The sequence below is a fragment of the Nyctereutes procyonoides genome, unplaced genomic scaffold (assembly GCF_905146905.1).
Source record: "Nyctereutes procyonoides isolate TBG_1078 unplaced genomic scaffold, NYPRO_anot_genome, whole genome shotgun sequence".
NCBI lineage: Eukaryota > Metazoa > Chordata > Mammalia > Carnivora > Canidae > Nyctereutes > Nyctereutes procyonoides.
Window position 1 is genome coordinate 36,816,053 of NW_026575048.1, and position 18,966 is coordinate 36,835,018.

The window sequence follows — 18,966 nt, forward strand, 5'->3', positions numbered from 1 at the left end:
CAGTCGTGCAACCGACTGAGCCACCCAGGTGCCCCTAAAACAATTTTTTTTATTACCATGTGCATGCATTCATTTTTTTAAAATTTTTTTTGAGATTTTATTTATTGATTCATGGGAGACACACAGAGAAAGGCAGAGACACAGGCAGAGGGAGAAGCAGGCTCCATGCACCGGGTCTCCAGGATCGCGCCCTGAGCCAAAGGCAGGCGCCAGACCGCTGCGCCACCCAGGGATCCCCTGCATGCATTCATTTTATAACAAATGTCAAGCATTTCTCAAATCACGGGCTTAAGGAAGTTGAGGTAGATTTCTATGCTCATACATGGGAGAATGTCCAGGTTAACAAATGATTTAAGTTACTGAACAATGGTATGCACATCATAATTCTATGCATACATGTGTCTGTGTAGTTGTACATAGAGAAAGGTCTGGAAGGATAGATAGAACTTAACTGTGGTTACCCCTGGACAGTGAGAATAGGGAAGGGCCTTAGTGAGGGAACTTTTAATTTTTACAATAGATTTTTCTATGGTTCTTGCCTACTTTTTAAGAAATTTTATTTAAATTAAAATAACAAAAACAGCTCACCCGTTTCTCCTGCCCCTAACGCCCACCTCTGGCAACCACCAATTTGTTCTCTGTATCTATGAGCTTAGTTTGTTCGTTAGTTCAGTCCTTCCTTCCCTCTCTCCTCTCTTTCTTTCGTTCAATTTCTAAAAAGATTTATTTGTTTATTTTAGAGAGAGACAGTGAGCACAAGAGGCAAGGAGAAGGGGCAGAAGAGAGAGAGAGAGAGAGAGAGAGAATCTCAAGCAGACTCCTCACTGACCATGGAGCCCGACACAGGGCTCAATCTCCAGACCCAGAGATCATGACCTGAGCCGAAACCAAGAATCAGTTGCTTAGCCAACTGAGCCACCCAGGCACCCCTCTTTTTTAAATAACTATACGTTTTAGGTTACACATAATTGAAATCCTATGGTATTTGTCTTTCTCTGACTTATCTCATTAGCAAACTGTCCTCCAGGTCCTGCAATTACAAATCCCTGTTCGTTCAAACTGGTTCCCAAACTTATTTAATTACAGCACCTTTGCTTCGTGGAACCCTAGTAACACCTTTGCAGTCGCTGGTTCTGTGGGACACTCCAGGGAGCCCAGGAGCTTGTGCAGGTAATCAAAGTGTCCCAGATCAGGGTCTCAGTGACACGGTGTCCTATGCAAATGTGCTGTGAATCCCGCACTTCCCCAGGGCCTTTCAGGTTTTGCCAGGGTATGGAAGAGGCCTCAGAGAATGTGAGCCTCCCCTGACAATCCCAGCAGCAGGTGCTGCTGGTGTAGACCACCCTCACCACACCTGCTTATGCAGGACATTCTGTATTCAGCAGCTTTGCTTGATATGAACTCCATATCTCATGCCCTCTAGAAATCCAAAGCACTCCCCAGTGTCCTCACCAACACCCTGAAGATTATGTTCTCATGTTATCTCTGACTTCAGCTCCCGCCCCCATGGGTGCTGTCTCTGTTCCACTCATCCAGATGGTAAATGTCAGCCCTTTATATTTCTACAAAGGGACCTGCTCACACCAAGCATGTGGGGCATGGGAGGCGGTGCTGAAGATCTGGAGCACATGCGGGGATGTGAGGAGGACAGAAGAGGGGTCTTGGCAGCCGATGGCATAGCAGGCAGCCCCACCTTTAAAGTGCCCTGTAGTCGGGGGGTGGGGGCCACTGGTTTCCTCAGCAAATGCTGCGGCTTTCTCTCTGTCTCCTTTTCTCGCCGTCTGTCTACCTTCCTCTCGGGAGCAAGACTCCTGACTCATGCAAGAGAAGTTCAGCTCTATCTTTTGATCTTACCTTACTGGAAGGGGTTTCTCTGGCGGTCAGTCACGAGCATGATGTGAGGTGGCCTGGCCTGTTGGAGCATGAATTTTTTTTTTTTTATGACTCTTGCTATTTGTTTTTCTTAGGGTTTTGGGTGTTTTCTGGAAATTCTGCTTTCTGAGGCTCTAGGAATGGGAGTCAGGGCACCCTAATGTGGGAGCGATGGAGGAGGAGGAGCAACAGTGAGTGTGTGAGAAAGGGTTGGGAAAGGACAATGAAAGGTGATATAAACACAAGGAAAACAATCCAAAAAAAAAAAAGAAAAGAAAAGAAAAAAGAAAACAATCCAAACTGTAGAAAACTGAATATAGCATGCAAAGCAAGCCTCTCCCCTCCACCATCAGTCCCCACGTTTGCTTTCCTAAAATAACCACTGTTACCAGCTTCTTATTGATTTTTTGGAGATATTTTATGCATATATAAGCATAAATTACATACATTATGTATATGTATTCTCTTTTAAAAATAAATGGTAGCCTGTTATACATAAGGCTTTTCTTTAGACATTTATTTATTTAAGTAATCTCTACACCCCACGTGGGGGTCTAGCTCACGACCCTGAGATTAAGAGCTATATGCTCTTCTGACTGAGCCAGGTGGGCACCCCTTCTTTTGCCTTTTAAAAATTTAACAATATATCTTTACTATTTTTAATGGAGCTACCTATAAATATATACACGTAACCACTCACACAAACATATGTATTTTTTCTTGTATTCGTATAAAGGGCAAACCTAAGTGACCCTCTTCATTGGCCAGTGGGAAGCCTTCTAGGGCATTGGGGTTTCTGTATGAGGAGGCATTCTGGCTGCTGGACATTCCGATGTCAGATTCAGTACTGGAGGTGATGACAAATACCAAGCATTGTTTCTGAGGGCTCGTGGCTGTGGTCAATTATAATTTTGTTTCCAGGTATTTCCTGTCCACTCCATAGAGCTTCTGTACTCCTGAATATGACCTTCAGTGAGTGCATCCCCGTGGGAGGAGTGAACATGTCCCCTCACTGGCATCAGGCTTGGCCACATTACCTCCCTGGGCTGATGGAAGTGAGCCGAGGTGACACCTGCCATGGAGTCAGAGCTTTCAGAGCCAGCATGGGCTCCTGCTGTGTCTTTGTCCTTGGACATGAGAATGGAGACAGAGATTGTTCTGTCAGCCTGGGTCCCAGAACCAGGGGACATTTGGTCAAAAGCCACAGCTGATCCACATCTTATGAGTAATATGGGTGAGAAATAAACCTTGCTTGTCATGAGCTCCTAAAACTCTGGATCTTTTGTTACTGCAGCCTCACCTTGTGAAAACTGGCTTATGCTGAGCAAATTGCAAGGGCTGTGATCAGTCACAGAGTCCTAGATGGGTCTGGGGAACTGCTTTATCTGCCTACAGTGGCCTCTAGGTTAGATCTGGATTTACCACCAACTGATAAAGAAGCCCTGGTTATTATAGGAATCAAGGTATGCCATGGACACTACGAAATCCCATACTTTGCTAGTGGCAGGACCAGTTGCTTGGAATGTTTGAAAAGCCATTTGGTAACGTATAATGAGAGTCCTAAAATAATTTTTACTTCTAGAAATCTAGGTCAAGAAAATAACCGGGGATATGCAGGGAGGTTCATAACAGAGTTATTTGACAAATTGGAAACAACCTAAATGCCCCATCACAAGGTCATAGTTTATATTTTATGCTATATGATGGATACTATGCAGCCATAAGAATCAAGTAGCTGGATGTTTAATGAACGGGGGAGATGTTTGCATTTTAATACTGAGTGGATAAATGGGATACAGAACTGTAGCCATATGACAATCCTAATTTATATAACAAATACAGGATCATGCTCTCTATAACTTTGTATATTTTTTCACTTACATCATGTGAATAAGCACTTCTGCCAAGTGTCAAACATGTAAGTATGAATAGACAAAGACTGTGAGGAAAGAAGCAAAACTAGTGGTTATCTCTGGCTCGCGTTCTCTTTTCTGTGCTTTCCGTATTTTCCAGATGTTCTATGATGAGTATGTACTACTTTTATAATCAGAAGTAACTGCTATTTAAAATAAGAATTATTAAAAAAAATAAAATAAAATAAGAATTATTCCAGTCGCCTCTAGGGCTGTGCCTTTGCGTGGTGGCTGTCCAGGGGCCCTAACTGGGGCTCCTTGTCTAAGAATAAGGCCAGGTGTTTAATTAGGTCAGTCTCTTGCTGCCCTAGAATCCTTGCACCGAGCTCAGCTTGCGCCGCCCAGAACCCCTGAGACGGATCTCAGGCTGGAGCGCTGAGCCTCCTGGGCCGCTGCTGTGGCTGCTTAGTCTGGATTTGAGAAATCTGTGAAGTGTCACCCTGCCCTTCCAGAGCAGCCACCCTCCCGTCCCTCTAACACGTTTCCTTCAAAAAAGTAATTTAGGGACCCCTGGGTTGCTCAGTGGTTGAGCGTCTGCCTTTGGCTCAGGTTCCGATCCCGGGGTCCTGGGATCCAGTCCCGCATGGGTTCCAGCAGGAGCTGCTTCCTCTGCTGTGTCTCTGCCTCTCTGTGTGTGTCTCTCATGAATAAATAAATAAAATCCTAAAAGAAAAAAAAAAGTAACAGACCTCCCAATTTTATGGAAGAGAAAAGTAAGACTCATGAAGTCAACATTCTGACCATTTTGGGTTGATAGTAATCTGGGATGACAATAGCTGCTATGCCAGGCACCTCTTCTATCTTGCTCCCTGGGGCCTCCTCCGTAAACCGTGTCATACCCTGGGGGCCCTGGAGTGGCTGGCAGGTGGGCCCATGTGGGAGGGAGTATTCTCAGAAATCTCATTTGCAAGAGAGCCCATCTCCTGGTTTGGGAACCCCATCCAAGGGAAAAAGGAGTCTGCGACCAGCCTGATTGTAAAGGCGCTGGCAAGGGCCACTCCCCTCTATGGATTCCCTAACCTCTTTATCCAGGTTTGCAGGCGTGGGGGGAGGATGTGAGTGAGTGGTGGTGGGCGCTGGGTCCACAGTCGTGGGCAGGGCGGGCCCAGGGGGAGCTGCGGTGCACTGGGGACTGGGAGGGGACAGCGGGACTGCCAGCCTCAGCGGAGCGGAGCCGGAGTTGCCCAGGGCAGCGCTGTCCGCCTCCAAGAAGAGCTTTCGGAGCTGTCCTTACAATCATCTACCTCAACTGCTGAATGATTTCTCTGTCAGTGGAGCACAGACCTCCCTCGCCTCCCAGACCCCATCAGGCTCCCTTGGACCTGCTTCAGCTCCACCCGGCAAGGCAGCACTTGGCCTTGTCTTCTCCCAGACTGCTCCACATCTGAAACCTTAAATTCCATCATCCTGAATTTTTTTTTTATTGAGGAATAAGGTACATACAATAAAGTACATGAATTCTTATGCATCGTATGTCTGTACAATCTGCCCATGGTGTTGTGGATAGTGTAGTTTATTCTTCACTGCTAATTCCGTTGGATGGACGTATCTCCATTTATTTATCCATTCTTTGGTGGACACACATTATCTCCATAAGCTGCTTTCTTTTTTTTTAATTTTTATTTATTTATGACAGTCACACAGACGAGAGAGAGAGAGAGAGAGAGGCAGAGACACAGGCAGAGGGAGAAGCAGGCTCCATGCACCGGGAGCCTGACGTGGGATTCGATCCCGGGTCTCCAGGATCGTGCCCTGGGCCAAAGACAGGCGCTTAACCACTGCGCCACCCAGGGATCCCCATAAGCTGCTTTCTTTTCTCACCCTCTTTGTTGCTTATTGACACCCCAATCTGGCAGCTGCACCACATTTTTTGGTTTATCAGTCTGGTTACTGTGCCCAGTCTCATTTCTTTTGTGGTCAGCACCCCTGCAAGGGGAGCCTCTCCCATGCTACTCCTGCTTCCCTACCCTCTGCCCCACTCAGCTGTCGTCATCTTGACTCTGACGCCCCATTTGTCCAGGTCTCCTCTGACCTACCTTTGTCATTTGTAGGTGACATTTGGGGGTTCTCTGACTTGGCCTTTCTGTGGCCCTGTCCCTGCTTATGGCTCTTTCCCCACAAGGTTTTGGGAACAGCCTTTTCTACTTCTCTCCTGCAAATCTGGCTGCTCCCTTTCAGCCTCCTTTGCTGTCTCCTCTCCTGTGTCCATCTCCACGTGGTTGTTCCTGGGGCTCTGTCCTCAGCTCTCATCTCTACTGGAGGGCCCTCTTGGGTCATTAGCTACCATATATACCAATGCAACTTCCTTCCTCCTCAATCCCTAGATCCCCAAACTGAAAGGATTTTCCAAACTCATTTGGTGGCAAGCCTTGAACAGGCCCTGACATGAACTTGTTTATTGGAGTTATATACCCACTTCGTGTGAATGAATATTCATACGTTGGCTGCAGGAATGTCAATTTGTTTGGTTATGGGCTCTTGTCCCAGACCCATCAAGGGTGTGATTGTGCATATATACAGTAAATCATGTATTACATTCTTAAACTCAGAAAATATTGAAACATATCTGGCCCCTTGGACTTCAGGTAAGGGTTTGCAGACCCGGAGCCGTCTCCCCACCTCATGCCCTGCCAACAAACCCTTTTATTTCCTGCTGTCATCTCTGAGTTGGTGGCCCCTATACCTGTGGCTCTTCAGTGTCTTAGCTTTTTCCTTCCTTAGAATCACCTCCAGTTCATCATTCCCCAGGTCCTGACTACCCCAGTGACTCTCTGCTTACCCCTCCTCTCTCTGTTCCCTTTAATTCAGGCACACCACACCACTGCCAGGGCTACTGCAGTGACCTCTCAGTAGCTGTCCCTTTTCCTAGCTGGCTAGTCCTTGGCACTGACGCCAGAGGCAGCTTTAAAAAGTTTTAAAAAAATTTATTCATTTGAGAGATTGAGAGAGAGACAGAGAGAGTACAAGCAGGGGGAGAGGCAGAGGCAGAGAGAGAAGCAGACTCTTCATTGAGGAGAGAGCCACATGCCAAAGCCTTGGGGCTGATCCTAGGACCACAGGGCTCCCAGGATGCAGAGATCATGACCTGAACCTAAGGCAGATGCTTAACCATCTGAGCCACCGAGGCACCCCCAGAGGCAGCTCCTTTAGGGTCAAAGTCAAGTTTGTTCGTTCTTTTCTTTCTTTTGATTTTTAAAATTTATTTAAGAGACAGCGAGAAAGAAATAGTGAGAGAGCACAAGCAGAGGGGAGAGGGAGTAGCAGGCTCCCCCCACTGAACAGGGAACCCAATGCGGGACTTGATCCCAGGACCCTGATTTTTTTTTTAAAGATTTTATTATTCATTCATGAAAGACACACACAGAGAGAGGCAGACACAGGCAGAGGGAGAAGCAGGCTCCGTGCAGATCCAGGTCTCCAGGATCAAGCCCTGGGCTGAAGGCGGCGCTAAACCGCTGAGCCACCCAGGCTGCCCAATCCCAGGACCCTGAGACCATGATCTGAGTGGAAGGCAGATGCTTAATCAACTGAGCCCCCTAAGCTCTGTGAGGTCAAGTTCTTTAGTAGAACATAGGACTTTTCCTGATCTGGTTTTGCTTCCCTACCTTACCTCTTTGGGTCTCCCAGAAAGAGTTGTGGGCTCGTTGCAGCCCTTCTTACTTTCATACTTGTAGTTGTCCTGCTGGGAGTTCTTCACGTGGTCTGTCCAGGGAGCTCCTGTTCTTTGTAAAATCTGGCTGGCATCACTTTCTTCTGGGACTGCCCTCACCCCTAACAGAGGAGTTCCCCGGTCGCTCTGGCTGGCTGCCTCTGGACCTCATGGGCAGCATCCTGTGCTCAGGACATGGGTGCTAGATATTGGTATGATCAGGGGGCCCATTCTTCAGGGGATATAAAAAGTCTTATTTAAAACAAAAATATCAATTATATAGCATTTTGTATTCTGCTATTTTCATTTGGCATAAGTATTTCTCGAGTGTAGCACTTTTTTTTTTCATTTTCAAGCCATGTATCAGAATATTGAGATACTAAAGACAGGAAATTAAATATAACCTTACATTTTGACCACCCCTGGGTGACTCATACGCACATTAAGCTGTTGTTTATTTTGAGTTATTGTCTCCAGTCCTTTTGTGTCTGCATTTTGTAAATGGTTGGCACTCCAGTGCAAAAGCAATTTTGTGTTCTGCTTTTTTTCTTGCGTGGCATTCTGTCTTTAGCAGTTTTTGAGTTCAGCTTCTTAACCACAATTAGTAAAGTTTGTTCAACTGTTTAAAGATACAGATGTGCTCTTTCGTTGGACACTGAGGTGGTCTATTCTTTTTCATGAATCATCTTACATTTAGCTTTTTTTCTTTCCTAGGTGGTTTTGTAAAGGTTGGATTCTCAGAACTGGAGGATTCAAACGAAATGGGAATTCTTGGGACTGGATCTGCCTGAAGCCTGGTTTCCCTGGGGAGGGGATAGTGACTGCTGACAACAAACAGTGTATGTGGAGGGCGTGGTCATTCTCGGAATGTGGCCCGTAGGACAGGCCCAGGTCCCATGCTCTCTCCACGTCCTGCCTGATTCAACAGGAGATAGTGGCCAGGCTTGCAGAGGGTTTCAAGCTCAACAAAAACATCTGGCTGCTGACCCCTCCCCTTCTGCCCTTCACTCCTTTATACCTTGAGCAGAGCTCCTGGCCCAGTGCAACTGTAAGGATTTCTAGTCTTGTTTTTTTTTTTTCTTTTTAAAGATGTATTTATTAGAGAGAGAGAGCGAGAGAGAGAGAGAAAGCAGACTCCTTGCTGAGCACAGAACCAGCCTCAGGGCCCGATTCCCCGACTCTGAGACCATGACCTGAGTTGAAATCAAGAGTCAGTTGCTCAACCATCTGAGCTACCTAGGTGCCTGCCTTCTTACCCCTGCCCTCCATCTGTCTACTGGGCCAAGTGGAAGAGGGACTAAGGACCACCCCTCCCCCGCCACCCTGCCAACTGGGATGGGGCTGTGGCTGAGACTCAGGGCAGACTACATGGAAATCAGCAGGGATGTTTGCCCCAGAACCTTCCCCAGAGAGTGGGTGGTGGTATTGTTTGTGGTGGCATCAGGTCTTTAAGAGGAGGGTTAGTGAAGGAAAAAGCAAAGCCTCAGAGAATGAAGAGGAAGCAAGCCCTCAACTTGGCTCAGCCTCCATTTCCTCCTCTATAAAGAGAAGAAGATGGTAATAATAGTAATAATATCCACAGTACAGGGGTGAGGTGAGAATCAAATGAGAAAATGAACTGAAGACATAGTTCTCAAAAAATGCTAGGTGTTTCCATGAAGGATGAGATTCCCAAGGACCAAGGATAGGGCAGCTTCAGCCTCCATGTGCACCCACTGTATCTGGTGTTGGCTTGATTTGTTAAATGTCTTTTTAAAGTGAAGTCCTGAACTGTTGTACATTATACTCACCTAAGGAGTAAAAAATGCCCAATACTTAGGTCCCACTCTGGACCAGTTACATGCGAATCTCAGAGAGGGAGAAGGTCTGCCCACCTGCCAGGCTGTCACTCAGTACTCAGCACTCAGTCCTCCTGGGCTCGAATGCCCCCCCACCTGCACTTGCCTGGCTGATGCTCACTCATCAACAGGTGATCTAGCTCCCCAGGTGATTTGCACATGCAGCTAACGCTACATCCTTGTCACCCAAATGTGGTGAATGTGGCTGGCATCATGCCAGTGATGCTTTGGGCACTTGTTAGAGATGTAAACTCTCAGGCCCCACCTCAAACATGCTAAATCAGTAGCTGCACTTAACCAGACCCCAGGTAATTCCTATGCACCTCACAGTATGAGAAGTGCTGACTGGTACACTGTCCTAAGCACATTTGTGGGGACCAGAGCACAGAGCCTGGCCTCTGGGTGCAGTCCTTGCTCTGCTGTGTATTAGTTTTGTACGTCTGGGCAAGATGCTAAACTCCTCGGTGCCTCTGTTCAGTCGTTTGTAAATTTGGAATAGCACGAGGCCTGTCTCATAGGGTTGGTCTGAGGCCTGCCTCGTGGTAAGCGCAATGCAAGGATTCTTTTACTGTTACTATGACAAATCTTTTCCTGAAGGGCTCTGAAATGAAGCAAGCCTCACATGTGTGACAGTGGCACAGGGGTCAAGGTCAAGAGGGCCCTGTGACAGCCAAAGGTCCTTCTCTAGCTGGACCTGTAGGTAGTTAAGGAGCTCTCCACGTCCTGGGATGGGAGCAGAGACTGGCCACCTCAGCAGACACAAACACGAGGAGAAGCTGGCTCCTAGCTGTGCCAGCGCAGGTCACAACAGGCCCCACAGAGAAGTGATGGGCAGTAGTTGCCAGCTACAAGCATGACCAGGCATAAGTCTCACATCGTTCAGTCCCCTCCAGGAGGTGTGGGCCATTTGGAGAAGTGGCCCAAGAAAGAGCTGAAGTGACAGAGTGTACGAACGTCATTGGCTGACCTCCCTGTCCTCAGGTGAAAGGGAAGCTTTCATGAACATGGAACCCCATGTTTGCCTATAGGAAAAGCAAGTGTTGTGTGTTGACTCCCAGTGGAAGGGCTAGGAACTTCCCAGTGATTTCCTATAACCAGGACCCCCCTGCGCTCCTTTGTTTCTGACTAGATGGGAACCATGCAAAGTCAGGAAGGGTACTTTTTATTTTTTTTAAAGATTTTATTTATTTATTGAGAGAGAGAGAGAGAGAGAGAGAGAGCATGAGGGGGGAGAGGCAGAGGGAGAGGGAATGAGAATCTCCAGCAGACTCCACGCCCAGTGTGGAGCTTGACTCAGGGCCTGACATGGGGCCCGATCTCATGACCCTGAGACTGAGACCTGAGCCAAAATCAAGAGTTGGATGCCCAACCAACTGAGCCACCCAGGTGCTCTGGAAAGAGTGATTTTTAAAAGGTTGACTCAACATGAGCAGAAATCACAGGATAATGGGTGAAACGGACTCTGGAAATCCTGCTTTCTGAAGCTTGATATTCCTCTGACACTCTCAATAAAGCCTGCCATTTATGGTCCATCTGTCTGTCCATTCATCTACTCATCTAATTGTCCATCCATCCATCCATCCATCCACCCCCTCACCCACTTATTTATATAAACATCCATCCATCCATCTATCCAACTGTCCATCTGTCTGTCCAACCATCCATCCATCCATCCATCCATCCATCCATCCATCCATCCATCCAGTGAGGGACTATAGCTCCTGAATCTCCAGATTCTTACTTCATCATTCTATTTTTTTAAAAGATTTTATTTATTTATTCATGAAACACACACACACACACACACACACACAGGCAGAGGGAGAAGCAGGCTCCATGCTGGGAGCCTGATGTGGGACAGGATCCTGGGTCTCCAGGATCACACCCTGGGCTGAAGGTGGCGCTAACCGCTGAGTCACCGGGGCTGGCCTTGTCTTCTTTTTAAAAAGAGGACATGCTACATCCATATGTCTTTTCAGATGATCCAGGTCGAAGCTGTAAATGGCAGTCATAGTGATTTGTTGTAAAATCAGCACCGAGGGCCCTCAGGACTCTTTGCAGCTCTACACTCAATGTCTCAATTGCTCTGCTCTTGATATTCACTTGATATCACTTTTTTTCTGATTCTGAGATTCTGCTCATCGGCCACTTCGATTCCCACAGCTTATAAATCTCCAGCCTATGAGGCACTGGCCTTTGAGTTATTGCTGGAGTGCCCAGTGTGCATGGGGTACCCACGTGAGATCCTGCATTACACCTGCGAACACCTCCTCCCGACTAGGTGTATGAGCTTGCTGGGGAGGGAGGCAGTGGCCAGATGCCAACCTTGGCACCCCCATCCAAGGCCTCTGCACTCTCTCCCTGGGGGGCTGGTGTTTGATGTGCTTGATAGGAACCTGCTGAAGGTGGGCACCCATGGCCTCACCTGCCTTTCAGAGTAAGGGACAAGGGGTGGCGGGCAAAGATGCTGGAGGAAAGAAGGAGGTGGGAGGAGAGACTGGGGCTCACAGCAGAGGCGTAACAATGCCCGCTGGATAAAAGAGGGAGAGCAGGGGTGGGTGGAGGTGGGAGGGAATGGCAGGGCTTGAATGGGCCACTAAGGAGGGGCCATTGAGTGCACCCAGCCCACTCCCCCCCCCAGGGCAGAGATCTGGAGCTTCCACCCCAGCAAGTTCATTCAGAGGGATGGCCTGTAGAGGTTCCACATCCTCAACAGGCTCTTCAACCTGCCTGGTGAGGGCAGGATAGGGGTGTCCTCGGGGCACCCAGCTCTGGCTTGGGTGGGGTGCTGCCTGGATCCCTGGGCCAGGGAATGACTGGCCTCTCCACCCCAGAAACCTACCTGTAGGTCTGCATGGTGGACTTCTCTGGCTGCTCCTGCTATACCCAGGGTGTCCTGTGCCCTGTCCAGCCCTGGGTGACCGACTGGACACTGCCACTGCCCAGGGCCCAGGCTCTGAACTGGGGTCCCTGTCAAGGAGCAAAGGCCCCTGCTGAGGGGCTCTAAAAGCTCAGTGGGAAGGCTTTCACTGCAGGCTCCACCCCCATGCCCCCAAAGGATGACCCTCAGCACAGGTGACACTCCTTCCAGCATAGCTGGGACATAAACCCAGTGTGGTTCGAGGGCTGACTCTCGTATAGGGTCCAGGTTTGGTGGTCACCTCAGCCGCCTCATCAGCCTCCCCTGTCCTCTCGGCCTGCCCCAGCTGTGACACTAGCTATCGGCATGGGAACCTCTTCACTCCTCCCAAAGCCTCTTCCTTCCAGGACCAGAGTGATGCCTCTCTCCTGTCTGGCTCTCCCCTTGAGGAAGAACCAAGTGTGGGAGGGGGCGTCTCCCACACATGGGCCTCCCTGGAAGTGGTCAGAGAGAGCAGGGGGTGGGAGGCCAGTGACCTCAGCCAGGCTAAGGGAAGACCTTTTGGGGGGTAGGGGGGAGGCCACGAAAAGGCAGTCAGACCTTGGAGGAGATGCAAGGGGGTGAGATCAGGCTGTGGCAGACCCAAGAGAGGGGAGTGTGTGACACACCCTGTGGCACCGTGTGTGACCAGGAGTCACTGGCAGGCTAACGGGTGAGCGGGGCTCTAAGTCACCAGTGGCACTCCTATCCTGTGTCCCGGGGTCGCTGACCGGGCATGAGCGCTGCGAGGGGCTCTGGAGGCTGACAGGAGAGCCCGCACAGTATCCTCCACCTGCTCCCACGAACTCCTTTTGAGCACTTCCTCATGCCGGCGAGGTCATGGTCAGGGAGGCTGGGGAGCCAGATCCAGGGGTGCTGCAGGGCACGTGGATGGGCTATGACCTCGGGGCTGGCAAGCTTCCCCCAGCGCAGAGCGCGGCTGAACCTGGGCCGGTGCCCCTGCCAAGCAAGGGAGGGCAGGAGCCGTGGGCTGTGTCACGGTCGGGCCTCAGCCGGGCCCTGGACGTCCTCCTGGGACCAGACTGTGGTAGACACACTGAGTGAGCCTCTCTGCCGAGGGAACGGGGCCCAGACAGAGCAACAGGGTAGTGGCCCTAGTGGGGGGCTGAGGGCCCTGTGGCCTCGTTGTGGGGAGGGAGGCTGCCCCTCAGGCTTGACCTGCCCTTGGCAGCTGCCTCCCTGCTGCTCTGTCCCTGGAGCCCGGGAACCAGGGTTCCCCTTCGGGGCTCGCTGTCACGTCGTTCCTCCCACACCCCATGGTTATCCCTGCCGCTCCCTGTTGCTTGCTGCCGCCGGCTCTCTCTGACCTGGGTGCCCCCTGCCCCAGCAGGACTTGGGCCCCTGCCCAGGGCACCACCGGCACCGTGCGGTTGACTCTGGACACACCAGCTCCCTCCTGGCCCCCCTGCCTCCGCAGGCACCCTACCTTGACTGGGAGCCCGTGTCCCCAACCTGTCCACGGGGAGAGGGGCCATGAGCAAGCCTGTGTCCCCTTGGCAGGGCAGGCTCCTCGGACGAGGTGTGCGAGCTGCTCGGGGTGCACGGGAAGGATATTCTGTACATCGGGGACCACATCTTTAAGGATGGCCTCAAGTCTAAGAAGCAGCAGGGCTGTGGACTTACACGGGGGTTCCTGAGCTGTCCCGGGAGCTGGGCATCTGGGTCCAAGGGAAGGGTGAGCTGTGGAGGGGTCAGGGCCAGGTAGGGGGGCGCTGGCCACTAGTGCAGAGGCCTGCCCCTTCATCATCTTGCTCTCTTTCCTTTTGGGGGTTGGTAGTGACTATAATAATATGGTCCACTCTGTGGTCTACTTTGTAAACGAGGAAACAGATCCAGAGAGGTTAAGCTGCTTGCCCAAAGTCACACAGCCAGAAAGGGCAAAGCCGACTCAACTTCTATCTCCTCACTCCTGAGTACTGTGGTGTTTCTGTAGTCTGAGGCTTCCTTCCTCACCTGACTGTGCCCTCCCCACTCATCTGAGGACTCTTAGAGAGTGGAAGGTACACTCCCCGACCTGGGAATGACTTAAAGTATCCTCAGGGGCGGGAGTGACTATGAGCCTTAACAATTCTGGTTTGTTCTAAGAAATGGGGTTGAGTCATTGGCATGTGATTTCGGGTGGGTCACCTGGCTCCCTGACCGGCTTCCTTACCTGTCCCACAGGACCTTTGCTGTCTCTGCTTTGCTCTGGGTGGAGCTTCACTTGATGTAAGGGGGGGTGAAGGATGTTATGCACACAGCTTGGGGTGGTGGTGGGGGGAGAGGTGTGTAGATCCCTGGTGACCTCTCTACCCTCACCACATGGTGGACCTGGGCCTGGAGCAGACAAAGGTAGGCAGGACTGTCACTCCCCCCAACCCCCTGTTGTCCCCGGTCAACTTCTCAGAGTGGAGGGAGGAGCTGAAGAGGTTGGACATGCACCTGGTAAAGCTGTACCTCGAGAGCCCTGACGGGCCCAGGGTAGGGTCGATCCCGGCCTGCAGAGGGGCAATGGAGGGTCCTGGTCAGGGTAGTCAGGAAATCTAGTTCTGTTTCAGGCTGGGCTTCCCTAGTAAACTGGATTTTGGGATCCCTGTGGCCCCCTTGGGCCACACTGTGTGTGACCTCTAGGCCCTTCCTCCTTACCCACTCATCATGGACTCAGGCTGCCTATCTTCTCACCCACGTGTATGCGCACCCAGCTCAGGGGCCTCACTGGGTGCCCGTGGATGCCCTCTGACCCCCCTGTGGTCTAGGGAGGTTGTGTCTGGAGCTTGGAGGCCAGGTTCCTCTTCTCCTGGGTCATGTGGCCATTTTTGCACTAGGCACACGGATGGGAGCAGCTATAGGTTGCAAGTCATCAGCTCCATCAAGAGGGAGATGCAGGTAAGAGTGAGTGCTGAGTGAGGAGGAGACCCGGCGGGGCTGGGGAGTGGGTGTGTGCCCCCATCCGCCGGGTCCCAGGTCCCGCAGCCTCCGCCGAGCGCCACCTGTCCTTGTCTGCCGGCGCCCTCTGCCGGCCTACGTTCCAAATGACAGCAGAGGTCCTCCGCGGAAGGGCTGAGTTTAGCCCGGGGTTGCGCGGAAAGGGGGGGGGGGCGAAGGGGGTGGGGGGGGCGGCGCATCTCGCAATCTCCGTGAACCCTCCTCGAGACGCGGCAGCCTGCCCGCTTGGGGCCTCCTGTGACCGACTGGCCAGCTGTGATCCGCGTCTGGGGGCAGCTGGAGGCGCCGCCCCGGAGGGTGGGGTTTAGGGCCAGGGAGCTGATGGGTCCTGGGAAAAGGAGGAGGGGAGACGCCCTGTGGCGCTCCTGAGCAGCCACCGAAGCTGGGGGAGTCCCACAGGCCGGGTGGACGGGATTGAGGCCATTTGGCTTACCCAAAGCCCGCTGGGCCCAATAATGAAAGATCTCTGCGGAGCCTTTGGCGGGGTATAGGGCCCCTTGCACGCTACTGGATCCTTCCATAGCCCTGAGAAGTGGGCTGGGCAGGGGCAGTTCTCTTTATTTTACAGATGAGGAAACGGAGGCTCAGAGAGGGGTGATAGCATGCTTTTGATCAGTCTGGGAGGAAATGTCCAGGCCAGTTCTCTAGATGCTAAAAACAAGGTCTAGTGATGAGGTGGGGGCCTGCAAGGGGGCAGTCATGGGGTCCAGTGCGCGGGCCTCTGCAGAGCCCTCTGTCGGGGCATCAGAAACTACCTTAAGCTGAGCGTTTAGTCTGGGTGGTCATTCTCCAGGTCCAGGCAGGTAACCATGAGGAAAGCAGGGAGGGGGGCCCTGCGCAAAGTGGAGAGCTGCCCACCTCCCAAAGCACCATGCGCCCTGGGTTTAGAGAACTTAGCTCCTTCCCTACGGGGAAAGAGGCTCCAATGTCCTGGGGCGACAGACTCAGGGAGGGTAGAGGGAGCCCAGCCCCAGCAGGGTAGGGTCGGCTCTGGGTGATGCAGGTCCAGGTGGGTGGGATCGCTCCTCTCCCAGCGCGTCACGGAGGAGCGGGCCCTGTGCTACAGCACGAAGGGCAGCCTGTCCCGCTGCAGCTTCCGCCAGACGCTCTTCTCCAAGCAGCTGCCGCGCTGTGCAGACCTCCAGGCTGCCACCTGCCTCAACTTCTGCGCTAGCCGCTCAGCTCGCTTTTTCAGGCAGGCCCAGAGCTGGTGGGTCCTAGACCATCCTTGGCATCCCCGATCCTCTGCCCCAGCTGGTCCCCAGCCCCGCCAAGAGCTTTCAAGGTCACTATAGACCCAATCTCCCACCTCCAGACACAAGTGGGTCAAAGCCTGGCAGGGAACTGTGGTGACATAAAAAATGCAGGGGAGGAGTTACAGTTATGGAGATAGGATGGCTCTGCTGGGGAGATTTTCTTCCTGCCCAGCCTTCACACCTGCTTTAAACTGAGACCACATTACCTCGGTATTTCCTTAGTAGAAAGGGTGCCAGCTGCTAGGTGGAAGGCTGCAGTCCCTCGACCCTCAATTAACAGTGACTTCAGAAGAAATGGAAGAAGCAGCAGATGATACAGTAAACACCTCTGCTGGTTTTCCTCTGGAACACCTGCACACACTCCTGAGTCAAGAGCAGGGAGTGGGGGTGGCGATGATGCCACTGGGTTAGCGGAGCCGAGAGAGCCACCAGTGCAGCACTTCCCTGAGCACTCGTGCCAGTTCTCCCAACGAAATGTCAGTATTTTCATCATAGGACATGTGGTCTTGTGTCAAAGATCTGGACTTGCAAGTATTCTCTGGGGCTTCTTGTTTCCTGCTGTGCTTGCCACTCTGAGCTGCCTTCCAGATGTTCAAGAGGGGAAAATCATTTTCTGACTGTCTCCTGGGTTTCCTGCATTGGGCTTGGGGGCCTTTGCCTTTTTTTTTTTTTAAGTAATTTTGCTTAATGCTCAGTATAACCCACCAGTAGTTTTTTAAAATCCTCATTGTACCATTGGTGAAATGGAAGTGCAGAGATCCTAAGTAACTTGCTGTGTCACGCTGCTGGGAGACTGCAGAGCCAGGATTTAAACCCAGTGCTTTTGAAGAACTGAGGACATGCTCTGTCCCCTGCACTGCACTGCTGCACGCTGGCAGAGGGGAGTGAGCCCTCTGGGTGAAGCCTCATCTCATCTCCAGGTTTTTAGATGAGCGGGGCTGGAGCATTCCTGGGGATCCGAAGCCTAGTTATAGGTGTTATTGGACATCATTATGAAAGTAGTGACCAGACAGGTGAAGAAAAAGCAACCTGAGTGCCAGAGTGAAGCATGTAAAGAAATCTGACCTTTACTTAGCCATGCTGGCCTGGGATTTTTGAGAAAGTGATGTCCGTCTGCCAGAACCTGCCTTCTCCAGCTGACCCTCCTGAGCTTCCTCTTGCACAGCATCATTGGACAGGAAGCTGGCAGCTGTGGGCAGAGTGGAATGGGTGGTTGTCTATGCATAACTGAGGGCTTCCAGAAAGCCTTGCCACTGAGGGAGCTGCTCCATCTCCACCTGCATTTGTCTCTACAGATGCCCCATGGGTCAGCTGTGGAGCAAGAACGAGCTAACCTGGATCCCCTCGCCTACCTCTTCTACAGCCAGAGAACGAGTTGCTAGGAGGTGGCAGGTTGCTCATGTCCACAGTGGAGCTGGGAGGAGCCCCTTGGCTGTGTGTGTGGGAGCTCAGCTACCTGGGACTACCATGGGCTAGGCTAGGGGTTCCCAGTGGAATGGTATTAAACTGAGGAGGCATTTTGGAGATTTGTGGGATCTTTGTTGTCTTCAGTGTAATCATTCCTGAGTACTTATGTAGAAATAGATATTATTTTGTCATAAATTGCTTTTCTTTTTATTTCTCCTGTTATAGTATTACATTGATTTTTAAAGTTATAGAGACAATAATTATATTATCTATGAACCTCAATTCAGGAGAGGAAAGAAGAAATGAAAATGTTTGTTTTTAAAATGGTGCATTGGGTCCCCTAGGGCCGGGAAGCACTGGCTTGAAGCCCAGATTCACAGGTCTTGTTCAGGAGAGGTTAGCTGGTGCCTCCCATCTCTCCAGACCACTTTTGGCTGATTCATCTGACAAATCTATTCCCAACTCTGGAAAAGAACACATGCTCTTCTGAGCCAGGATTCCTCTCCAGACAGCCTTTATAAACACAATGAGAAGGGCCTCTTCTTCAGCTCCTTTGTCACTTTGTGCTCCTGGTCCCCCTGTGAGTGGCTTGGCTCCTAGCCTGGTTTTGCATCCCTGAGCCTGGCATGAGGCTTCCTGGGGTTTGAGTTTTAACATTGCCATTTCATGGGCTTCCTGTGGCTGGGCGGTTCTAGGCTCAGTGTGAATTTTTTCAATCAGTGTTTACCAAGTGCCTCCTGCTTGCCTAGTAATTTAGAAAGCGAATCATAAGCTACTTTACTCACGCCTAGGAGGAGCTCACGATTTAAGTACATTAGCAGTCTTTTATCAGTGGTCTGCAACTATTTTTCCATCTTGACCCACCAGAGGGCTGGACACAATCCCATCAGAACTGCGAGATCTCTGGGGGATATGTGTGTGGTTTGATTTCTCTACCCCTCATCTCCATCCTAAACCAGACTAGGGCATTTTGACACATTCTCTACCCTGGATTGGGAGCCATTGTGTGAGCTCAGGAGGGCAGATCCCATGACGAGCTTTCTTTGTTTCTTAGAAGGCTGAGGGCAAAGAGAGATGAGGACCAAGAGGGCTGTGTTGAGGCTGAGTGAATCCTGGACATGGGCTGGCATAATAGTAGTCTTCTACTTGAGATATTTTTCAGATCAATGGAAAAGTATGGAAGAGA

General features: G+C 51.0%; 1 protein-coding gene across 1 annotated transcript; it reads left to right on the top strand.

Annotated features, from left to right (window-relative positions):
* The first annotated feature begins 2,043 nt into the window (after nt 1-2,043).
* Nucleotides 2,044-17,843, top strand: NT5DC4 (5'-nucleotidase domain containing 4). The gene is given in 12 exon segments (XM_055327150.1): nt 2,044-2,063; nt 8,149-8,273; nt 11,436-11,553; nt 11,914-12,005; nt 12,107-12,189; nt 12,414-12,635; nt 13,009-13,232; nt 13,693-13,804; nt 13,807-13,874; nt 14,586-14,652; nt 14,932-15,057; nt 17,669-17,843. Coding segments are annotated over 12 exon segments (1,344 nt in total). The 3' UTR covers nt 17,756-17,843.
* Nucleotides 17,844-18,966: the final 1,123 nt, after the last annotated feature.